The 25840-nt window shown below is 46.0% G+C and overlaps 1 protein-coding gene across 1 annotated transcript in view; it reads left to right on the top strand.

The window, feature by feature from the left end:
- The window catches only part of LOC106744308, a 100438-nt gene that overhangs the window by 67898 nt on the left and 6700 nt on the right, over positions 1–25840 (top strand). The window contains exons 4-7 of the mRNA XM_014618969.1: positions 12189–12399; positions 13410–13463; positions 19027–19190; positions 20498–20654. Of these exons, the coding sequence (XP_014474455.1) occupies positions 12189–12399; positions 13410–13463; positions 19027–19190; positions 20498–20654 (586 nt within the window). The remainder of the gene's footprint in view (positions 1–12188; positions 12400–13409; positions 13464–19026; positions 19191–20497; positions 20655–25840) is intronic.

Below are 25840 nucleotides of genomic sequence, written 5' to 3'. Positions count from 1 at the left end.
GGCCGCAACTCCGCACGGAGATTACGTAAACAGCGCACACGACTTCCCGCGGATCCGCGCGCGAAGGAGAAAGACGGAGGAACGACTCGTCGGGCTCGCGCGTTATATCGAGAACGATCGCGCGATGTCGCCTCTCGTGTCCGATTTCCTCGTTCCCAAGTTGAACCACTGTCCCCGTTTACATTGTTATAAAGCAAAATCGCGAAAATCACGTCGCGTCATTAACTCATAAAAAGCATCGAATCCTTCGTGAAACCAAGTGAGATTCATACGTTCAAAGTGAGCTCTCATTCGTCGCTCGTACGAACGTAGCAACGTTACTCCTTGCACCACCTTGTGGACCGGAAATCAAGCATTTTCAACCTGGTATTTCGCCCCGACGAACATTAATTTTCTACTTTCGCGTGCGAGTACACACCTCGGACCTCGCGCTCGCAATAGCTCGCCGCACGAACACGGTTTGTTCTTAGGAAATCAGGATCGCGGCGGTAGCATCACCGGCAGTTTTCCAGCACGTCCACGGTAAATGGCGGAACGAGCAGTCGCATTAGAGTCAAACTCAAAGCGGAGCTCGGGAAATGACAAGGAGACGACCGAGAAAGGAAACGGGTATCGCTCGCGATGGCCGCGCAAGTGTTCTCTCTCTCTCTCTCTCTTCATCAGTATGCAAAATGTAGGACTCACTCGGGATGCGCGCGTGCCTCCCTTGTGTCCTCCATTTGCGCGACCGGGAACCGTAGTACACTGACACCCCTGTTCTGTCCGCCCGCCTGACTACCGTCCCTCGCGGAAGCAAACTCTTCGCCTCTTCGCTTTACGCCTCTTTGTGCGCGAGTCGCATCGCAGATGCGAGGCCGGCATTATCGTACGCCGAGCACGCGTGTCTCGCGCGCGCCGTGCGCGCTCTCGTGTATGCGTCGCCGGATGCCGCCTCGCCCACGTAGCGTAATTATCCGCGCGCGTCGCCTCCCTGCACAGTGTCGCGCGACTCTTTCCGTTTCTTTTGCCCGCCTTCGCGACGAGAGCGTCCCCGCTTCTCGTCGTTTCGGAACTTCCTCTCGTGCTTCGCTACTTTCCGCGACTTCGTGCCAGACTTCTTATCTCACTTCTTCGCAAATTTTCTCTCTCGATCTCTGCAATTTGTTTCTTGCGACCCGCCCGACCCCGTAAGTTTAGCTCTGCCATCTCCACCCTCCCTCCGTCCGAGTCCTAATTGAATTACGAACGCTTCAACGGCACAAATGGACCGCGGTGCGGCGGGCGAAATTTAAATCGTGCCGCAATTGGACCGTCCACGTAGAGGGAAAAAGTGAAAGAGAGATTCGACCGCGTTTCCGTGCTTTCGACGCTTTTTCTCGTTTGATTATTTCCGCGGTCCGCGCCTGCGGTGGGAACACGCGCGTACACACTCCGCACCCCCGTTTCTCTCTTCCCTTTTGTTTTGATCCCAGAGTCACCGCCGCTGCTACTACGACCTCTCGTTCTCTCTCTCTCTCTCCCCGCCACGCCCAGACATCTTTGATGTTCTAATGAAGTTAGTTTGCTAAGAAACAACGTCGACCGCCAGAGATTCCTATCCCCTTCTCCCGTGCGCGACCAAGACGAAGTTGCGTCGTCACGTCGCACGCTATCCGTGCTACCAAAGCGGCTGCTCTCCGTATCTTCTTTCTTCTCCCGGACAAGTTGCTCTTTCCGGCCCTGTCGCCACGCAGAGAGCGAACCTCGGCGTCTCGCATTTCGCTCGTGTTCTCGGATTGCGAACGTGAAGATAGCGAGTTTCGTGTTCTTTGCGCAGTTCACGATAAACTCTTTCCATTGGCCAAGGAGACGCGCCGCGACAACCCTTTAAACACGAGCCGTTCTCGTTACTGCGTGCTCGAGTTACAGTTTAACCTTCGTTACTACACTCGATTGCAGTTCTCGCAAACGATTTCGCGATCGCGCTACTTAACGAATTTTTGAAGAGACCGCCTTACATTTTCCTTCGGCGAAATTTCATCCAATTCGGCCGACTAACTGGTGCCTCCATCGATTTTGCTGCAAGTCCGGGCGATAGAAGGTTCCGTCCGGACGTTCTCGGGAAGGTAGTCGTGTATTTCGATACCGGTTCCGCGTTGGTCCGTCGTTACGAGATTAACACCGCTGATGTTTCTATGGTCACCTTGAATTCACCCGTGTGCTTCCGACATCGCCGCTGAATACGACCAATCGCGACTAATCAAATTAGCACGGAGAGAGCGTGGCCCGATATACCGGGGACTCAGTTAGCCGGCCGTTCTTTTGTATCGCACAATAGGAAACGCGACAAAGCCGGCAGCGACGAATTTTGTGGCCATCCGGCCGGCTCTCCCTGCGGTTATATAAGAAGGCAAGCAAACTCTAAGGACGTCGAACGTCCGCGAAGAGAGGAGGTGTTCGGATAATGGCGAAAAATAATTGGACCGCTCGGGTATAGGCACTTTCAAAAGTCCCGCGGGGGAGACGCGTCGGACACAAAAGGAAAGAAAGAATCTCCTTGGCCTACATCCTAAAATTGGAGACACTCCTACGAACGGGAGACTAGCGAGCGAGTTCTATGCAGAGTTTGTACATATTTGCGAAATTTTGCAGATTATAAGAAATAAAATTAATAAGAGTGTATTTACTCGAAAAAATGTATTGATGTAAATTATTTAAGGATTGATATATCATCTTAATGTAATTGTCATCAAACGATAGATACTTTTTCGTCGCGATGACGCACTGTCGATAATAATAAATTGTTTTTATCCGTGTGCGCACGATTCGATACATGCAAAATTAATACATCTAATACGAATAAAAAGTGACAAATATAATAAGGTATGAGTGATCCCAAAAAAATATATTTGATGACACGTGAAAGAAAGAACACGATTTATTCCATTTATAGATCCAAGAGAAAATTCTGGTCTCTCGAACGTATAAAAAAATATAGACATACATATATAATAGCCCTTCGGAAAAGATCCCATTAATTTCGTAGCGGTGCCATAACGCGGGCTGCAAATAAAAGTTAGTATCGATGAAAAAAAAGTGTTCGATTGGTCGGTTACACGCACAGAACACATCGATCTCACCTCCTGCAGACGCGAAGAAGAGAGAGCACCGAGTTTTTGTCCCTCTCTGACCCAGTTCTCTTACATCTCCGAGTTGTCGGAGCGGGCGGACCGGAACATACCGGATTTTAATTTACGCGGAGTGTCAGAAGCACGTGGGCAATCGAATGGCATTACGGCCATGGCTGGCGCAACGTGTAACGCAATAAAGCTAATCGATAAAAGCTCGCTGACCCGAGACCATTGTTGGTTGTCGATTAGTTTAGGTCAATCGAGATCAGAATCGTATGCGGAATCTATGATGTCGCTCATGGCGAGGATGACGTTTAAAAATCGCTTCTCGGGCAACGTGAAGAACATTCAAATGGACTCGGGGGATTCGAGCAATTTACAAACTACATGAACAGGCTCTCAGATATACAACCGAAGAAAGAGAGGTAAAACCAATCAGAGTCGTGCGCGATTATTAATGCGAATATTTAAACTAATGGTGGATAATAATATTTTATCGGACTTGCAGCGTACACCGTGAATCAACCTTTCACGTGAAATATTCCCTCTCCCTCTCCTTTTGTATCCTAATTATTAATATTATAAATTAATAATATAAATAATAATATCTACTAATATTAATATAATATTAATCAAATATCTAGCAATATTCACTTATATTAATAATATACTTGAAATATATATACATATTGTAAAGGGTATATTTCGCGTGTTATTAAACGAAGAAGAGATTGAGAGGAAGTAAATTCTCTTTAATTATTTTGGAAGTGTTCATAAATACATCGTCATGTGACCATCGCACGAGTTCCTCTAAAAACTGTCCGCGCGTAGCACGGGCTCGCTTTTATAAAAAAATTCGCGCGGGGCTCTCGAATGCGCTAATCTTTTATTGTTCATTGGTAGGCACCTATTATCTCATTGGTTGAGACCACCCGTGGTGCATTTTAGCGCGACTGTTACTTATCCCGCGACTTCTCCGAATTTTAGCAGGTCGCTCATCTCGAGCAGCTTCTTAAAATAGATGGAGAGAACAAGTGCCTTCCCGTATTTTAAAATTCCCCGAAATGTATAACCGACGTATTTTCGAAGAATTTTCAAAACTGTTGTTATTTCTAAATTTAAATTCCTGTTATTACTACACATACTTATATTTAAATATTTATTTATCTCTTTCTATTATCTGTACATCTCTATTAGATCAAATGATGTATAAATATAGTGTTAATAAGAAAAATAACAAATAAAAATATTTTGATATTTGTAATATTGTGTATATATGTCTACCTCAACTTCGTTTTAAATTGACATTTATCATTTAGATAGTGAAATAAATGTATAATTTACTTAACAGATACTACTAAATCTTTGAGTAGCTCTCTTGAAGCGCCACTGAAAATACAGCACTAATAGCAATACATCTTTAAGCGTATCATGAACGGGATCAATACTCACGGTTGAACAAACATACGAAAGAAAGATTTGAGACTTACATAAAGACTCACATTAAAATTGATGAGACCAAACCTGCAAAATCACATAAAACTATACACACTATCTTTTGTATCTCAATATTGCAGGAAGCGACTATCTATTCTGTTCCGAGATTAATCCAAATAAACTTATACAACAATAACAATATCTCGACAAAATGAATGATTTTTATCTCTGCACTCTACAAATGAATTACAAAGGTTACAGTTCAACGAAACTTGCTTTCTGCGGAGGATCGGCGTTCTCGACGGACACCGTCGTTCCTCGTGGGGTCGGGCCGCCACCACTGTCGTCCTTGCAGGCGTAAAATTTTGCGCCGCGGAGTTCCCCGGCCGCGCCTTTCGCCGACAAACATTACCTCTGCGCAGTGACATTTTTTTTTTACTCGCGCAGAGATAGGGAAAATGCACACCGTCCGTTTTTTAATCCGATTTCGTTTATCGGAAAAAGTAGAAACTCTGCTAGCCGACGCCAGTGTAAAAATTGTGCTGCCGAGCGGAAATGGCACATGGTCCGAGTGTCGAAGAGGATTACGTAGCAAGGCACGTACGGGTTACGTAAATTTTTCAACTTTCCGATCGTCGAGGAAAGGCCACGTCTAAGCATATTGAAGCGGGAGTAATTACTGGATTATCGGGCGGGACGAGCTTTCAACAAATTATTAGGCTATAGAAGCGGATAGTACGGTATCCACTTAAGTCGAATTAGTGAAAATATCACTGATTGAATCACTAAAGCAGTATTTCATCGATAATCAGTGAGTATTCGTTAATTTTTAATGGAAACTCTTTCACTTAACTTTTTTTGTTTTATACCCCATTGATTTTGATTAAGTGAAAAGTTCACCGTTAATTGCTGTTATATGCCCCGTAGCGGAAATATATGTACGTATATAGGTATATGCAATCGATTCAACCTTATGTCGTATTTGACGTAGTTCCTATGGTAACAGATTCAAGAGCCAGAGATTTCTCCTCGAATTTGAAGAAAACATAGTAAGATGTACTTATGATAGTCACCGTCTATTTTTCTGACAAACCCGGTCAAAATAGCTTCAAAATAAAATCACAGTTTTTCGTTTTTTATGAACGCTATAACGTCGGAATTACGGTTACTTTCTATTTCTGCAATTTTCTATTTCGCTATTTTCTGCAATCAGATTTCACTGATGGAAACAGTCGCTGCCATTGACAGACTTTTTGTAACGAGCAGAGTTGCACGATTTGCAGAGTTATAATTGTAGCCACTAGTGACTATTAGTTGCTTCTCAATGACAATACACCGATTGCACTTTAAAGAATGAAGTCACCGCGCAGAAGAGAGCCGAGGGAGGAGGGCAATGGCGTCGTGAATAAACCGGTAACGATCGTACAAAATTCCCAGTTGCGTCTCTACACCGGTGGTGTCGTAATGGCGGGTCCAGCTGGAAAATAGCGGACCGGGGATCGCGAAAGTTGCCGTTCTCGGTTGCACCCGCTGAACAACTTCGGCCGGATGTAAATCCGAGAGCGTGCTGAGTCGACTCTATCGGGCCGAAAAACACGAACGCGCCACTACGATTCTTATCATCGATGCGGAAGGTAGCAGGAGGTAAATAATTTACCTGGGGAACACTGATTCGATGGCGCCATCGAGGACTTCCTTTCGGCGCGAGGGCCCGCTCCTTGTCGATTCCGTTCTCAGCGTTCTTTTCGCTCGACTTCCCGTGGACTTGGTCGATTCAAGCGAGCACAGAGAACTGCCTTAATTCATTGTGCGCTTCCATCGACGAATTTTCGCCACCCCCGGACGTCGCTTAATCGAAAGTGGAGAAGCGCATCCAGCACCGTCGCGTTGTGATTCGTCGGGTAAACGAGAGAGTAAATGATGTCGGACGGTCGGCTGAAAACTGCTCTGACTGGCAACAACCGGAGTTTTCTCGGCGTGCTCGCAGAAACCTGGGAATCTTCCTTTAGACAAACAGCCCCGTTAGCACCCTTCGCTCCGTGAATTATCAGCCACAAACTTTGTCAGTCGGATCGATCGTCGAGGATGATCGGGAGAGAATTTTCAATGCAGATGGATGGTTTTTAATTCTGCAACGAGATCGTGAGTCGTGAGCGAAATCCGCCGTGGAAAGGGTGGGCGTTCAAAAATCGCTATGTATAAACAAACAAGATCGATCGCAGCTCGCAGTACGAGCGCAATATTCCGACAAACAAATCGATAATGTAATAAAGCTACGGTATCGAGATTTTCTGTCGGGATTACCAAGCGACAGTGAAACCAATGTAAACGAAAAAAAAAAAACCGGTATTGCTGCGCCCGCACCGAAATTGAAATCAATCTATCGATTATATCGTGCCCGTATTCAGAAGACGACGGAAATTCAATTCACGGCAATAAGACGAACGAAGAGAGATCCCCGGACTCCGACGAGTCAACAAACGAAAAACGGCAAAGTCGTACACAGGTCGGCGTGTCGCGTGTAAACTATCGATCGTGAGATTCGACCCGATTGCAAATGAAATTCTGCCTTCTCGTTCTTATTATTTCCTGCACAGAAAAATAATCAGTATCAGTTTAAGACCTTACATTCTCACGTACAATCGAGAATATATATTATATGAAAAAAAATTTATTATATGAGTTTTGTAATTACTGTTCTCTCTATTTAGCCGTGAGCGCGAACGAGAATAAAAGAAACGAACGCGAGATCGATATTTTGGAAACTCGTCGTCGGTGTTCGAAAAGACATCAACTTCCGCTGATGAATTTTTGGTTACTCCGAGATTCGCGTTAAATTCCACCTTCTGTGTGTTTACCGAAAAGATTTCCAGACAAACCTTTAGCACGTCGATGGATTCCCCTTTGTCACCTGTCATCACGACATCACTCTCCGAGATTTGGAATCGAGGGCGATTGAGTGATTCCTCAATCAGGATCTTCGGGATAAAAGAGGGGAACTTATCAGCATGCCAAACATTTGCTTGTAAATCCCTCCATTAAGGGTAAAAAATGATGGGATTTAGCACGAGTCTTTGAAAAATCAAAAGTTTATCAAAGCGAGTGTTGGTAATTTTTATCTGCATTTCCCAATGTGACAAATGTTTATACCGTTATCGCATATGCTATTTGTTTCACGTTCATCTAACTGCAAACATACTCCAACAGACAATCCAATTTGACTCGATGAGCATAATTGCGTCATGCATTTCCGATCTTTTATTACGAATCGATATGGAATGAATATATATATATATAACAATAAATTACAACATTAGATAAGATAAAGAGAAATAAACAAGAGGAGGCATTTCGGAAGCGACGGTTTCGATCGAGTAACGTTTTGTCCCGGCCCCACTGATGGCGTACAGCACTCACACAACGTGCGGGAAACAACGAGCAAAGTTCGTGCGGCGGCCTTCCTCCGCGGAAGGTAACCGAATGTGGTGAAACGGCGTGCATAAGGTGCCATCCTGCAGAAAATTCCGGCCGAGCCGCAGCGGCAGAATGCTCGTAAGGTACGGCGAAATGTTGGAACGACCAGGAGCCGTTGCATTTTTATCCGGGATGGTGCCGACGCAGCAGATGAAAGCGGTTATGTCGGCTCTCTATTGCCATCCTTTGTCTCCCCCTCCCTCCCGTATCCAAGACGTTCCTTAACAGCCGCGGCGACTCCATCCCTCGACTGCTTGCCCACCCAGCCCTCCTTCCTCTTCCCTTTTCCCTTCTCCTTCTACTCCTCACCGCCGCCGTCGTCATCTTTTCCGCTTCTTCCTCTTTCGCGACCTCAAAGCCAGTTCTATTTTGGACCATCCGAGGTATATTCAGGCACACTGGCGTACGACCAAATGCCGTGATACACCACCCCCGCGCTGCAACACGCCGTATAACGTGTTGTGCCGCATGGCGAATCCCTCTCGCTCTAATGTTATTGCCAAACCGACCGCCATCCTCTTCCCCGTGGTGCTCTGCATTACGCGGCACTGCATTCCTTCTTCAGCCGGCAGGGAGGGAGCGGTTTCCTCCGCGGCTCGTAGGTATTTTGTCTCGGCGAGGGAGTCCGGTCGAGATTTAAATCCGATTATTATGCCCGGTTACTACGGCGCTCTCCGTCGTTTTCTAAGTTTATCAGAGCTTAACGAGAGAGAGAGAGAGAGAGGGGGAGATCCATGCGACGGTAAAGCAATTGTATTCCGCATCGCGGACGCGCTCACGCACGAAAACGTTAATATGATCTTTATGGCTCAAATGAAGAGCGATTACACTTACTGTTTGACGTAACATTTTGTTGATATCGCTGCATTGATATCCGAGTCCCGGCGGTAATTAATTGCGTAACGTAATGTTGTATAATTAATCACACACGCTGTTATAAATGAAATTGCGCGATGTCCGCGCTCCCTGAAAGCTCGAAATTTACTTCCCTAATAAAGTAAATATTTCCCGGCGCCAGTGCGGAAATGCATAAATTAGCCTTTATTGCCGACAGCAATTCGATCGGAGAATATCAGCGTCGATTGTTGCTGATAACTCGCTCACTGATCAATTTGATTTCTCTGCCCCGAGTCGAAATTTTATACCTACTTCGACACGAATTCGCCAGCATCTGTAGACTACGGGGGATCAATGTAGGTTGAATTTATATGAAAACTTTAGTCCTACTTAGCGCTTCTAAATGACAGGAAACGCACAAAACGTTACTGCACGTTCTAAAAAGAGGCAAGTAAAACCCTCCAGGTTCTCAGAACTTAACCCGTTCCTTTAATCTCATTAAAATAATATATTCGTTATTGCTTATTCAAGGAGACAATTTTGCATTTGATAGCAATACTTTCTTATATGAATATCACGTACACCGCCGTGGGTTCGAGCTCACGCGAAAATTTATAATGACCCGGCGGCGCGTCGGATTACGACTCATGAGTAAAACGAGATGTTTTATTAAAACCGTGCGACAGCCGATAATCAAATACATCAACCGGCGAATCGGGCCGATAAAAATCGGGAGAAGCGAGTCGCGGTGTGCGTATCAGTGTGCCGCGCTGCGGTATTCCGCCGTCGATTTAATTACCGATTAATCTATACTTCTTTTGTTCTCTTTGAATAATGTCTACGTTCGCTCGACCAGAGATCGCTCGTGTATCACCGCGCTTGTTTTAATAACGACGATAAATCTCGAGTCCCTTCGCCACGCCGACGGAATATTCGAGACTCTGCGCCATTGCCTCCTTTTTTTGTCGTCCAGATTATTGGACTCCTCGCAGTCTCGATGTCACGTCGACGGGATGTTCTCGATTGTATTCGACGGCACTGCTAGTCGTCATGAATCAAAGAAATCCGCATGATTTGATGCCGCCGGATATGGAGAAAAAGTCCGATAAGAAAAAAAAAAAGAAGAGACAAGCGGACGTCTTAAGATTGCGCTCAAGCGGTTAACGTTCCCGATCGATGCGACGCGACTGCAAAATTACTACGAGGTGTGCGGCGATCGCAGCGATTACCTTCAAAGCTCACGATATGCGATAATGTATGTATCGGCGCATGCATGCGATTATCACATATAATCAGGTAATTGCAGGCGATATCGCGTAAAAAGCCCGGCGCGCGATACATACATCGCGCGTATTATTGCAGGCCTCGCTGAATTGCGGACGATTCCTCCGTCGAAAGAGCCGGCGGCGATAAGATTAAACTGAAATTGGTGCAATGCTCTGAATCGCTACTTAGGACGTTATTAAAAGCGGCTCTAAGCCGCGGCGGCGGTGGATGTCTCACGTTTTTGCGGAGCCGCGAATCGATTTTTCGCGGCGCGGCCGGCGGTAACAAATCATCCGGGGGTATCATTTATTCCCAGGCGTTCCTCGACGAAGCTAATACACGCCGAGGCATCTCGCGGAATGGCCAATGGGAAAATGGTAACTGGATATAGACCGGAAATGACTACCAGCCGATAACCGGATATCTAATATCCGACCGTTTGGCCGGCCGAGTGCCGAAAAATATGAGAATCGGATAAGCCGCGGCACGCTGTCCGGTAACCATATTCATCGGATTGCGCCTTTCGTTCACCGACGTTGCAAAAGTTTCGGCTCGTCATCGGACGAACGAGAAGTTTCCTCCCGCGAGCGAAGCCTCGCGACTGGATGTTCGCTCGAGAGCGGCGGAAGGATCAATAATGCCCGGCTATCCTTCATTTTAATTCTGCGCGATAGATGCGGCGTGCAACGCGACATGTTCACGCGAATGTCGATCGATTGAGATTTCAACGGTTGATCCTTCCTGAAATTCACTAATGTCCCCGAAGAGAGTTGCGCGCGACTTTCACGTTAATACAACGAGGGAAAATGCGAGAAAGAGAATGGGTAATCAGAGAGAATTACGTAGCGCTCGGCTTAAAACGGATACGTCCTTTGAGTCCTCCGAGCGCTCGTCGCATTGCTCTGTTTAAAAATGATATAAAAAACAAAGGTGTAAAAATCGCCGTGTCTCTCATAGCGTCCAGAAAGAATATATTCACACAAGAAATAAAAGTCCGCACATATATTATAATTCATAAATTATCAGTCGAAGAAAATTTCAGTTGGAGAACACGCGAAACTGACAGCGATGATATTTTCTTCTTTTTTTCTTTTATTATAATACTTCCTCTCTTCCGTGAAAGGACGGATCGCGTTCATTATTTGCTTTTATCTTAATCGAGATCTAATGGAGAAATGTTTCTAAACGAGAGAAACGGAGAGAAAGCGGTCAGGGGAGAAAAAAAGGACCGAGAGAGAGAGAGAGAGAGAGTGATGAGGGACGGAGGAAGGGAGCGTGAATGCTCGTCGCAGCTAATATCCTATCACTGGTACGGTATCGATGATAATTAATAATAATTGCGTGCCGCTCGAGTAATCGAGCATCCATTAGCGCCATTACGGCCATCGTCACGTTACCGCCCTTCGTGCCGCATGCTCTCCCTTCCGCTCCATTAACTTTATTATCATCGCGTCGTAATGTATTATTATGTATTACGACGTGTTACGTGTTCGAGTAACGCGGTCGTGGAGCGCCGAGCGACGTGAAATAAGTCGTACGGCGCCGGCGCTGATTTACGCGAGATGAGTGCGCGTTCCGCGCGGGCCTCCTCGGATTTTAAGACGCGCGTTCGCGGTCGGGCGTATCGGCTAAATGACGCCGTCCTGACAAATGCTCGTTGTGACAACTTTACCCTCCCTGAGAAAGGCCGCAGTTATCGAGTGCGCGTGCAATTACCTACGCACTTTACGCTGCCATGATGAAGCGTCTAAGAAGCGTGCTCGCGCTCCTCCATACTCCCGCGAAATTTCGCTTACGCTTTGGCGTTTCCGCGCCTCATTGAGAAAACATTGCGCGACATGGGCTGGAAATTTTCGAACGTTGGCTCGTTCGTTCATGTTGGCTCTCGTGTTACATTACAGCACTGTCCAATTCTGAACCTCTTTAACCTGTGCACACATACGCGTATCCGTCAACCCAAACGGCAGAGAAGTCTGCCTGTGGATTAAAGGACATCGGAAAATTTGGAGAGTTTCAAGGTTCCCGAGAGGTTCGCGACCGTGAGTCGTCTTTCGATAATCCAATAAGCCGCGCTTTTGACTTCAGGTATCCTGGATGAGGAGCAAGGACCTACACATCCTTACTTCGGGAAATTTTGCGTTCAGCTCGGACGCGCGATTCGGACCTCAGCATGCACCAGGAAGCGACGCCTGGACCCTCAGGTTGGACAACGCCAGGAAGACGGATTCTGGCAAGTACGAGTGCCAGGTCAATACGGAGCCGAAGATCATGTATGCAGTGCAGCTTTCGGTGCGAGGTGATTGTCGTTCCTCTTTACATATCGCGCTTCCCGTTTGCCTCCCGGGCACGGCGATTTGCGACGGGAATTCGACGCATATTTTTCGTTTTGTTTTTACATTGAATCACACTGTTAACTGGAATTTAGATTTAAAGTCCAATTTTAATTAGGATAAAATGTGCGCGCGTTAAGTCATGCTAAAAATGTGCAACATGCATATTTTGTAAATCGGGTTTGGTGTGACGATGTGCAATTTATTTTTCATAACATGTGACGTTAAATAGAATGCGGATAGGAATCGTATCAATAACACGAAATTTACTTCGGAGCTGTTTTACGATTGTACGCATGATTGTTGTTCCATTCCACATCTCGCGCTTCACGTTTGCTTTTCGCGCGGCGATTTACGCGCGGGAATTCGATATATTTTTTATTTTTGCACCACAGTCACAACGTTAATTCGAATTTAGATTTAAATACACTTTTAATTAAGTGTGTCGGACTTGCGCAACGTGTTAAAACGTACAACAAATCTACGGATGTATATTTTTTAAGTCAGGTCTGAAATAACGAAACGTGACTTACTTTTTTATAACATACGGCGTCGAATATAACGCGTAAGACGAATCGTATTAATAGCACGATTAAATTTACTTTGATATTGTCTTACGATTATCCACGTACGCCGTAATGAGCTGTTGGTGATATCTCGCTACAATCTCCTATAGCTATCTGATGAACGGACAATTAATCATTCCATTGTATGGATTTCATATTCATCCCCTAGTTATACATGGATCATCCTTGGACAATCGCGATTGCTGGAAGATATCTCGACCGGATATCCTTGAGATCGTATGTTGCGAACGTCGCATGCAAACGGGCAGCCATATTCCGTCGCGCGGAAATATTTTTATCCCGGCGTTAGAATTCGCAATTGTGTCTTCTCTCGTCGTCTCTCTCTCTCTCTCTCTTTCGTTTCGCAACGATACGTCTTCTTTCGTTACTAAAAGCTCTTTTATTTCCAGATCCGGACAAACCAGAGGGGTATGACGAGCCGCATTCTCAACAAACGCGCATAAGTAAGTGTTATATCGCGAACGTGACGAGTATTTTTGCCCCGGACGTTTATGGCACACACTGACGTTCCTTCAGTTCCACTCCGCGCCGATCGAATCGGTCGCATATTTAAAGACACGATGAGAGTGCTTCTATTAATAAAAAAAAAAAAAAACATCGCGTTAATAATAGCGATTTCCTGCGGGCAAATTAAATCATGTTAAATTAAAAAGGTAAATGACTAAAATGCGTACATGCAACTACCATGTTTACAAAAGAAACGAATTTTATATTTCGATTGTTCGCCGGATCTGTGAAATTGCGTAAATTTTGCTTTGCAGAAAGAAAATAACTGTTGTTATTATTATTAAGTCTCGCATTATGTAGCAATAGAAATTAATTAAAAATTTATATAGACGCGTGCGCATTTGCATTTTGTTGTGATTCTAATTTCACTGACGCTGGACTTATTTTACTGTCTGTAATATCAGCGATAATATTTTATACAGACCTGCATAATTAATTTCCCGCGTAATCAGCATTAGCTGAATCGGATGTGCACGGTGTGTGTAAAATGAGGCGCCTGTATCGCGCAACCTGAAATGATATCATGCAAATTGTTTTATGAATTTCTTGATCGACACGGAAACTCGGGCCAGCGTACAATTATGCAATCAAAACTTCGTCGAAAGTTCCGCGGATCGCTTTTACGGAGCGAGACGCGTTCTTTTCTTTCCTCCTCCTTCTTACCCTCCGTTTTGCTTTTTTTCCTCTATTCCGAATCTATCCGTCTCTGCTCTTTATCGTCACGCGCGTCATGGATGATGAGCGTAATAAAACGCGCGTTGCGAACATTATCTTGCGATGAAAATTTTCGAAGGTAAAAATCTGCAAAATGCCCTCGAGTGCAAAGACCGACCCAGTTACCAGAGGGATTTAAAAATATAACTTTCATCGCGCCAGCGACTGGCAATTTCCGCTTTGTTTTATCACTCGGAAAGTAGCGGAACCGAAAGCAGTGGTTGAATCGTCGTTAAGATTGCATCAGTTGGAAAAAGCGCGATTAATCAGCCGCGAGGTACAGCGCTAAGCTTACTGATAATTATCAAGCAAAGAAAGCGCGTTTTCTTGTAATACAATCATTACAAATGTAAGCTTTCACTGTCGCCATTAATTCTGTTTTTGGTGTTTCGCCAGCGACGTAACATGAGTAATGCAACTGAGCGCATCGAAGGTTTCCGAGTAGATCGAATTTATCGATCGTCAATTTATCGAATCATTGTTGTCCAGTCGATGTTGTTAAATCGCTTCTGTCGTTCGATACTTTATATAAAATCTATCGTTACTATGTTTACCACCTTCGTCATTTTTCTCATCCTTTCATTCTTTTATTATCGTATCCACGATAACGTATCTATCTTGCATTTCTTTCCTCACGTAAGTCACATAATTTATTTCGAAGTGCAAGTTGAAAGCTCCCATCTGGAATTGCACATAAACACATCTAAAATTGGCTATATCGGAAATTATTAAATGCGGCCTATGCGCGACGGCCGCGATATTATGGGCGAGAAATTACGTTGAACTTTTACGAGCAACATTACAACATACGTTCGAAACTTGAGCGCTGCCTGTTTACCGCTTTAGATAGCCGGCAGCGAACTTTCGGCCAGGCAAACAGCGTTATTTCTGTTGCACGTTGTAACACTATAAAACTCCAGCGGATGTATTATATGAAAGTTTATTACCACTTCTACGTGTTATTTGCGCGTATAAGCCGCGAAGGGGTCCAGCCTAGTCTTACTCGAATTTAATTTGCGTGCTGTTAATATTTCAAACCGACAAAGGAGAACAATTATTTCTGCCCAACGCGGACACCAAGATACGAGTAAACGCAACGATTACAACTGAAATGACAAACACTGCCTGAAAAATATTAGCGAAATATCGTGGAAATTGCAGTGGAACCGATAACTCCAGTCTCAACATCGACGGCGCGCGTGTATCATATCTTTCATAAATAAACTAATACACGATCCGATACGTTCTTGTCACGGCGAGGAAGACGTGTCGCTCCGGTACACCGAACACCCTTTAAAAAATCATTAGAAGTAGCTATTTATTTTTTTTTCTACGTGGCAACCGAGCGACATCAATCACTTAAGGATAAGTGCGACATCGCCCCTGGCTTTGACGCTCGTGATCCGTCGTCGATTCTTCTTGCGAACTTTCTTCAGCCGCTTCATAATTCTTTTAAATAAAGTCGTTTTATTTCAGCTACGTCGTTCTCCACCTTGACGTATTTGACGTTCCTGAATTTACGCTTTTCTTCATTCACTTTAGAACGACAGATTACGAGAAGCCGTATCCCGCCATCTGGGAACTTTCTTAATAACGGACACACCGAGCATATGTTTTCATCATTGATAGAGTGGATTTTCCGGATTTCTCCTCGAACTCACCTCGAGCGTCTTCGATCTTCACGTCCCAATTGGAATGAGCGAGGAACTTAATTATTTTCCTCGCGAAATTATAGTTAAATATTCTTCGAGTCGCTTCGTAGCAGTGCCATCAGCCTAATGGCGAAGTTGCGACTGCGAATATTTTCGTATCGCGACGTGTTTCCGCTTAGAACACTCCGCGCAGTTTCACCCAACTAATAAATATACGCTCGCGCTAAGTTTCTTCTCGCTCTTGCTCGCTTGCTCGCGATATATGCGGGACTTAAAGATGGTCACAGATCGCTGCCGGCTATATTGTCGAAGTTTCGCAACGAATAAATAAGGGGAGCGAGAGAGACGAAGGGAAATACGCGACGCGTCGCGCAGCGCCGCGCGCGTGCGAATAATAATACGACGTAATGGTGCGATAAATTTTTCTCTCTCTCTCTCTTTCTCTCTCTCACTCTCGGCGCGGTTATAATCGAGATCGGCTTTATTCGCTACGCGACGCACAGTGATAGATTTTGGCAATCTAAACGCTCAAAATTCCATAAATGAAAAGTAGCAATTTTTTTTTATTGTTACAATTGGATGCCAATTGTTGCGAAAATTAATTTCGCATCGATTTTCGACACTTTCAGAAAGCATGTCGATTATACGCAAAGAAATTCTCGATGTTTGGCGTCATCACAAGCATCGCGTAAAGATAAAAATTCAGCTGTTATTGCTTATATAATGGATAAATTAAAATTGAATGATAATGCGGACGAAGCAAATTCATGTTGAAAAAAGTGAAAAATTTCGATAACAACTTATCTTAGAAGTGGATAAAATATCGCTGAACATTCGCAGTTCCAGCACACCACACTCCAGCCGGCAAGTTCTGTGGGCTGACAATTCACTCACAACCAAAGAATCCTGTTGGTTGTATGAGAAAGTAGCTTCTCAGTTAGAAAATCTTCTTTATCCGAGCCATCCGTTCCCAGAGTAGGTAGTCCCGAAACAAATAGTGACTTTAAATAACTCATTCACTTCTATCACTGTGCAACGCGTCGGCGAGACGCGACGTATCGTACCGCAGTTGGCGATCGTCTCCTCGCAAACCTCTTTAATTCGGGCGTGACATTCAATTTCGCGATAACATGGAGATCGAGCGGCGCCAAAGGAAGCGCAGAATCCAGATAACTCCGTGAGATCCGAGAAATCGCATTTTAACACTCAGATGTAACCGCCACACATACCGCGGAACGTCGAATCCACGCTCAAAGGTTGCGCGACTCGGCGAATGCGGATCACGGGAGAATTTATCCACAAAGTTTCCGGCAACAAAAGGAGCAGGACCGCGCTCGGGAAAGAAACGCCGGCGAGCGAGTTTACAGTAATAACAGCATAACATAATATTTCGCTAGAGGGAACGCAGTCGTCGCCGGATTCATTTAAGTCTAATAGGATTATCCTTAATCCCGCGGTCCCGCCGCGGCTTCTTCGTATCCTTTTCTTCGTCGACCACCGAGAGTTCAGAGTTTCAAGGGATAGGAGTAGCCCGTTAAATGAGTCTCGACCGCGCTCTTCGTGCTGAATAATGTATACGTGTCTCGATATTTTCATACGGAGCCGAGAGTCTCACTTTCGGCCATTTTTCTTCATCCCTTTGAAGGCATCAGCGAATTATTAATCTATTTCGCGAGCCCGTCGTCAAAAATCACGAAGAAGTCACGAAGAATATATCTCGGACACCAATATCGTTTCACCCACACCAATATCGTGACATCACACACACACACACACACACGCACAGTCTGTGTAATGTCCTCCTCGCGCGCGATTCTTCATTTTTTCCGTCCCTTAATGAAAACAAGACGCACCTCGCGCATGATTCTTCGTTTGCGTCTTTATCATGCGCCGTTGCCGTCGTATTTCTCGCGACGACGTAACCACCCCCTGCATCTCCGTTGAATCTGTATACCGCGCTTGCTCCCAGAAGGAAGGAAGAAAGACTGCGCGGTATCTGTAGGTAAAGACGAATGGCGACCTTGTGCAGATACGATGCGCTCATAAAAGGAAAACGAGGCTTCGTTATGTCGAGCGAGCGCGACCGGGTTTGTAACGGGAAGCTCTTTCGCAATTTATCGTATGTGTAATAGGGAACCGAAGAGTCTTCAAGGCGGGGTAATTTACGGTACACTTTGTAAAGGTAGGTGCACACAGCAGCCACCCGCCCGGTGGCTCGCGCATTAAACGAGTGCTTGTCCCTGCTTTCTAAATTAAAATGTACAAGCTTGACAGTATATCTACGTACGAGCGTGTTACTACACGCTTTTTTGCTACTTCAGCGTACTCTACTTTGTGCCGCGTCGGCAGAGCACCGGCGGTGCAATGAAAGTGGATATAACGCTGGCATTAATTAAAATCATTGCATAACATTCGTCGAGTGTCCTTGATGGCGCGCGCTAAAGCGCTCGCGCCCTCGCGTCGCCCCCGGCGTTTCTTTTCGCCGAGGGAAAGGTCTAGTGCGTTAATCCTGCTCGTGGAGATATTAAAACCGAGGACGGATTGCGTCAATTAGCGGGTATTCGCGATACGTCACGTTCGCTATGACGCTGTCAATTAAAAAGTTGCAAATCCCTTGCGCGCGCGCTCGCTCGCGTCACCGTTTGTTCGCCGTTTCGACATCGCGAGTCTAGATGGAATTTAATAAAAGCCTCTTTGCGAATTATAGTAATGTATAAATGCGTAAGTAGCTGAAAATATTACCGCTCGGTCGCTCGTACGTTGCTCTGTGTAAAAAGTCGAGCGGTAATACGTTGTTAATTAAAATACGCAGGAATATTAATTATCGCGGAAATAACGCCGCGTCGTCGTTCAAGTGCGTCTGAATAATATTAGCTTTGCGAAAACGTCGTGGGGGTTCGAGATCACGCGTGTCGTTTTGAAACAGGCGTCGAGCGAGCGTGAGAAATATTCCGAATCCCATTCGAATTTTTCGGCTCGGGCGCGAGCGAAATCTCGGGCCGCGCGGAGATGGTGGGTGGGTAAGTAAGTAGGTTGAACGCGCTCTCGGTCGGATATGCGCGTAATCTCGTCACGACACGGTCGTTCAATTGCTTCGGCCACCGCATGATATTTGTCCGAACATGACTTCCAGGTTATGAGAGTACAGCGCCAGTGGCGGACATAATGGGTCCCCGGGAGCAAAGGGTGCCGTCGGGTTCGACGATCATCCTGAGATGCGTCATATTGTCGCCGTATCAGACCCGTCCCATCAGGGGTGTACAATGGCTTCGGGATAACAAACTCCTAACATTCCAGGTAATGCAGCCTCAGCTGGATACGCGGGCGCTCTAATGAAATTTCTGTTTGACGACCGGGAATCGGAAGGACGGGGGAAAAAGGGGCGCTCGTATATCATTGCCCCCGACGCGCCGGAGATATGGGTCATACGGCCTCTACCTACCGCGTCTTCCACATTTTTGTTTGCGTGGTAGCCTGCGTCGGCTGTTTCTTTCGTTCGCGATACGCGAACGACCAGGCGATACCTCGAGGCTGCTGATCGATCCCCCCCCGCCAGTGGATGCGGTTTTGTCGGCCGCGCGCGATTATCCCGACGTTTGATACGCTCGTGCGTGCCGCAGCGTTCCCGAGTTGAAATTTCGGCCCTACGTTAAACGTTTAATTTTACGACGCGGTAAGAGCTAAAACAGCGAAATAGCTTCCAATTTAAATTCCAACGATATAGCAGACGGACGCCTTGAATTCCCGTTTTCGTTGTTTTAGCGTCAAAATGGGTTGTTCGATAGGTAACGTTAAAATTAAATCTGTAGAATGGAAGGTTCGAGGGAGAAGTTGACAAACGTCAGTGTCGTCAAGGTAGGTTTCCGTGAGTTTATAGGCTACATGAGTAGACGCAAGCTGTCCTCTTAAGAGCAGCATTGAAATTTCGACTCGGGCTTCTCCAAAAGCGCATATCGCTCGGGACTCGCGGTTTTTCCCCAGCGATGTTTGTCTTCTCGTTATTTATCGCTTTCGGTGCGCGATATCTGCGGGAGTACTGTGTACTCATCGGCAGTGGAACGCGGAACAGGCGGACACAGCGCGCCGAGTGTTGACAATAACTAACATAAACGTGGAACACAAGTCGAACTATATGAATCGGTTCATCGATTTCGCGCGTGTCTCCTTGTTCATTTTTATCGGCTCGAGAGCGTCGAACGAACGCGATCGTAAATTTGTCATTCTTTCTCTATTAGGCTATATCGCTTTTCCGTTCGCTCCGAACTTTACGTTGCCCTCCCGTTGTAGGGCAGTAAAGGGGAACGTATAGTTCAAGAGAAGGCGCGCGAGCCCAGCAACGAGGCGTAATACCAAAATATAGAATGCGAAAACTAAACTCACATTCCCTCCAATTTTTTCCCAATACTCAGAAGCGCGACATCACTCTCTCTGTATTTTTATCGTATGACGTTTCTCTAAAGTTTTTTTTTTCTTTCTTTACGACCTACTTCCACTTTCCGAGTCCTGAGGAAAGCGAGATTTGTTTCTGTGTACATCCCTGAAATATATAAAATTTCCTGTTACTTACCCTCATCGCTGAATACACTCGCTCATTCTTGATCCAGGCAGCGCGAGGAGGGATAAACGTGGAGACCGAAAGGGGTGCAGCACGTACGGTGTCTGTGTTGACTTTGGCGGCGGTGACGCAAGATGACGTCGGAAACTACTCATGCAGGCCGACGGAGGGTCGATCAGCCACTGTCACCTTGGTTGTTGAGGAAGGTTAGTCTCAGCCTTTTGCCACTTGTATTGATCTATCGTAACGAGAAAAGAACACCAGCATGAACAATATGTCTATAAGAATATTACCGCTGGCTGTTCTCACAAAGCTTCGCTGAAGGCACTCGATATTTCACAACACTTCGCCATGCCTCTCTGTTCTAAAGGCAATAGACATTTTACTTTGAGAGATCACGTTCGTTTTAATCTTTGACCCGACGAGCATGTTGAGAGTTTGACATCGACATTGAGCTTGCAATCGCAATATACATAGACGGTTTGACAATATACGTTTCTATTTTTTTAATTCGAATTATGCGCCAAAGGGAGTCCAGTCATTTAGGACCGAAGGAACATAATTCGAAATCATAATTGTAAACGTTTTTCGATTATCGCATTAAATATTGTTCGCAAAATCATCAACGCTTTGGTCCGCCCTTATTATTTCTTCTCTGATTGTCTCTCTTTCTAATTCTGTCTTTGCATTATGAAAAGATAACATTTCGAAACTGGAATTTGGTTGTTTTTGGACGAAATAAAGAAAGAGTTGGAGAAGAGCGGTATGTAAGACAACAGAAAGTGAAATAGAAGTATGCTGGATATTCCGCGGTACATAACGATATAATAACAGTACACTCACGTGTCTCGCGTTCTTCCGGGAAATCTCGCTGTCGTCGGATGTGCCACGAGCGTAGCCGGAAGTCCTCCACGGACGCACCGATATTCCATTTCCTCCTGCGCTCGCGTGTATCCTCCGCGGGGTACAGCCATGATGTAAAGTCGTGCCTTAGGATTACTCGAAACACTTTAAAGTTTTAAAGAGGCGGCGGTATTTCACGCCGGAGCTATTTGTCTAGCTCAGCCCCTCGGTCGCCATGGCAAGGATGAAAAGGAGCGGAAGAGGGCAAAAGAGGGGGTTGGAAAAGACGGAAGACCGCTCGGGCGCGTGTTCTCCTGGACGGCGAGGAGAGGGGAAAACGCGTCCGAGGGACGAAGAACGAATCGCGGAAGGAGAGAAATTGCGGTTCACAGGTAGAACGACGGTGACGAAGAAGAAGTGGAGTTTGAGAGAAAGGAAGAAACTTGCGGAGAAAAGCGGAGACGTATAAACGGAGATTCCTCGCGTCTCCCTTCTTTCTCCGTTTAACCTTCGTCGCGCGTGGTCTCTATTTTATTTTTTTTTCTTCTCTTGAAAATTGAAGAAATAAGAGTGCGGAATTAGATACGAGGAGGGGAGAGGAGAGATAAGGCAGTTCGAAGCACACAATCGATAAAGCGACATTAAGAGGAGGAAAATACGACAAAGCGGCTACCAATTCGCATCTTCTTCCTCCCAGTCTCGCAGGTCACAGATTTCTTAATGTGTCTTTAACGCAGTACAGAGACTGGAATACGCGTTCTTTCGTTATTTCGCGCCCGTTAGAACCATAATTATAAATAGAGAAGGTCATTAGGTTCGATATATTGAAAGTCGTCATCTCATTTGTATGGATACTTGGAGCAAGTAGACTTCCAGCAGCCACATAGTGCTTGGAGCAAGCGATGAATAAGGAAGAAAGGTTAACTATCAAGAAAGAGAGAGAGAGAAAGAAATTAACCTCTGTAATATATTCCAGCAGAAACAGAATATAACTGCTATATAATGTAAAAATAACAGATAATATAACGGTAATATAACGGTAATATAATTGTTACGTCACATTTATGTTGAGGTAACATAATCGAGTTTGTATGCGCAATATAATTGCGTTTTAAAACTGTTATATTATTACTTTATTACATCATGTGATTTAATTAACGAGTCAACCTGATTTTTCCGATTACGTTTCTCTACTTATATCCTGCCCCCTTATTCTGTAACTTTCGACGTACGCGTTATAGACCTTCGCGCGGACAAAATGTATCACGAAGTGGCTGTGTAACGATACGTTAACGGTCGCAAAATTTTCGTTACACAATTTACGGAATAAAGGGCAGGATTTTAGTGCCCGCTCGAGAATTCGAGTGTATTTCGTTCTGTTCTTCGCGCACAACAACCGACGAGGCGCAGTGGGGAAAATAACGTAACGAAGTGAAAGTACGAAAATTATGGAGACATCGGTAGAAGTGAAAAGTGTGTGAGAACGTGCCGGCTGGAGCGAAGCGAATGGCACGGAAAAGGATGAGAAGCCGCGAAGGAGCAGCGCGCGGGGCTGGAACGCGGGGACCGTAGAATCGCGGGGACACTTGAATGCGAAATTCACGTGGTAGTCTCTATTATCGTGAATTTCCCTTCGGAGGTTATTGCGAGGAAGCGCCGGGCCGCGGCGGCGTCGCATTTTTCCCGGGCGACCTCGTGCACGCGTGCGCGCCCTTCGCTATCTGTCCCCGCGTCTATCCGCGCGAAACGCGCCCCGTGCGACTATAAATCAGAACTTAGGTGACTCGCGGCCTCGTAGATTGCGGATTTACGCGGTTTACGCCGCGCCCGAAGGAAGCGCCGTCCGCGCGTAACTAAGCGAAGTGCATCGGCCGATTTTTACGAGCGTGTATCGACGTAAATATCGCGCGAGGGATATGGAAGTGAATATCGCGGCCAGGCTGTGACACACATATAACGGGGGATCGGGAACGGCGACGCTGTCGAACGGACGCTGCCGAGCGTGAAATAATAATGTCGTTTATCCTGGGTTTCGCTCATTCCCTCTCCCGGCGCGCTTTTCCGAAATTATCGCTCGCCAACTTTCACGCGAACGGGTATCGCGCGCGATATTACACGCGATATTGCGGCAAATAATTCGCGAGCATTATACGCGACATTATATTTCAGAAGGGTGGTGCGACACGGGAAAACGCAACTTTTTCACAAGGACGCTTTATAATTTCATATGAACACGGCGAGGGGTGGGGACGGTCAGTTTTCATCGCTGCTTAATATAATAATATAAAAGTGCGAATACACGCACAAATGCGCGAAGGGTAATATCACACTTGACGTGGCTCACGAAATCACTTATTATTATTTATGCGGTCGTAAACACGGTGTAAATACTGCAAAGTTATAGCTCCGTGCAGGATCCTCATACACGTCGGAGTAAATCTCCGAGAGAATGTAGAATTAATTCGCAGCGCGCTGGACCGGGCAAACAGTATAAATTGTATATTTACTCGTTACGTCGGTATTTAACTCGACGTACGCAAGTCACGAGATTATCACGCGATAGGAAAGAAACGAGGAATTTAAACGGCAATTAGTTCGATTCGTCCTGCGAGCGCACAAAGAGCGCTCGAGGATGATTGCGACAACGCGCGCGCGCGCATATGAGCGCATAATATGCAAACTCGTCGAGCCGCGTGCGGAATCGCATCTCGACACGGGAAAAATTGCGCGCGGCAGATAGAAGACCGCACGTTAAATTCACTCGCACGTATCGCAGAACTGAATTTCCGCCTGATTGTGAGTCACTTTGCAATAGCACTTCACTCACACACGCGCGTACGTGTACGCGTATGCGATGCATCAACCGCAGGCACGATACTACTCGGCACTGCCGCCGCGCGAGACCCCGCGACGATAAATCAGAAGTCCGGCCACTCGTTTTCTAGTTTTGCAGATTGCGAATTCGCGCGGTTTATCGGCACGGACGAGCCCGAAGGAAGTGCCGCTCTCCGCGATACGATTCAACGTCGGGTCATTTTTATAAGCGTGCGCGGATGACGTGTAAACATCATGCACGTTCTCGTCGGGACGAGATCGCGAGAGCGCAATCCTGCGGCTCAGTGACTGATTGAGCAAATCGAGAGAATCGTCGGTAGAATAAGGAGAATGCAATAAGATTCTACCTCGATCTCTTCCTCAGAGCGTACGACCTCTGTATGTGTGTGTGTGTGTTCAATCGTATCGAGAATTAAGGAAGCGAAATGGTATTTTTCGAATATTCCCTACGATCGCGTTTACCGAGATTTGTTACAACAGTTTGGAGATTCCACCGAGAGCGGCACGCACGATTTTCTCATACTGCGATAGATATCGATCAACCGCTCAGAGATCGTATCAAAACTTTACGTTCAATCTCATCGACGGCCGAGAGAGACGGAGGGAGGGAAACTTTTCTCTCCAGATGTCTTTCTCGCGAATGCCGCAGGGCCGGCTAATAATCGATCATCCTGCAATTAATTATTGACATGCGTCCCGATAATTGGGACCGAGCTCATAACTATTGTCGCTCTCGAGATTAGAGAGTTGGATCAAGACCATTGAAAACCTTCACATTGCCAGTTAAAGCTTTGAAATCGCCGCGCGCGCGCGCGCGGGAGAATCCATGACGGGCAGAATATTTTATTGGATTTTATTGGAACGGCATTGATTCGATTAACGATTTGGCGGACGCGTCCCGAAATATAAAAGCACCTCGTTTCGTCGGGAAAATTCATAGAAAACGGCTCGAAATGCACGTCAAAATGTTTTCGCGCGAGCTTCCGGCCCCCGGACAGCCGAGACGAGTTTATCCTGCGAAATAATAAGCGTGCGTTAATTAAAACGCCAGAATAGATTAGCGGCGGATAATTAATTAAAGATGATTAGCAGCGCGCGAGGGCGAACGCGGACCTTTTTCGGAGCTCGTAAACAAGAGGGGGGAGGGGGGGCGGAAAGTGGTCCGCCTTAATGTCTTATTTAACTTACTCTTCTCCCGGAGGCGATCTAACATTTATCCGCCGGGTGAAATTGGTGGCCAGGTAAGTGCAAAAAAAAAAAGGAAGGAGAAGAAAGAGAGAAAGTAATTTGACCTTAATGCATTGTCTCTCGGATAAGAGGGTAAAATGGAAACTACGTTTCTGAGTTCACTCGCAGGACACGGGGCGGGATAATCTCCCTACGATATTTCCTCTACGCTTTATAGCGTACAAGAACAATTTAATCTCGACAAGAACTTTTTCAGCGCCTGTCGGGAAAGAAAAAAAAAGGAGGAAGGTTCCGATGTATTAACCGTTTTAGCTTTCAGCAGCGCGCGCCGCTCCTCGCGCAAAACTGTCCCGAGGCGCGCGCGAATCCGCTCCTCTCCTCCCGGTTTCCTATCAAAGACCGGTGTTCCGATTGCGGCACTCGGAGAGTTCCGTCTCTTAACTTACCGACCTTACTAAATCACGAGAACCGGCACATAATGCGCGGGGCCCTTCGTATGCGCCGCGTTCCCCCTCCTCCCCCCCCC

The sequence above is a fragment of the Dinoponera quadriceps genome, unplaced genomic scaffold, assembly GCF_001313825.1.
Source record: "Dinoponera quadriceps isolate SergipeBrazil2010 unplaced genomic scaffold, ASM131382v1 scaffold707, whole genome shotgun sequence".
Lineage (NCBI taxonomy): Eukaryota > Metazoa > Arthropoda > Insecta > Hymenoptera > Formicidae > Dinoponera > Dinoponera quadriceps.
Note: the sequence above shows the minus strand (reverse complement) of the source record. Positions and strands in the feature narration are given on the sequence as shown.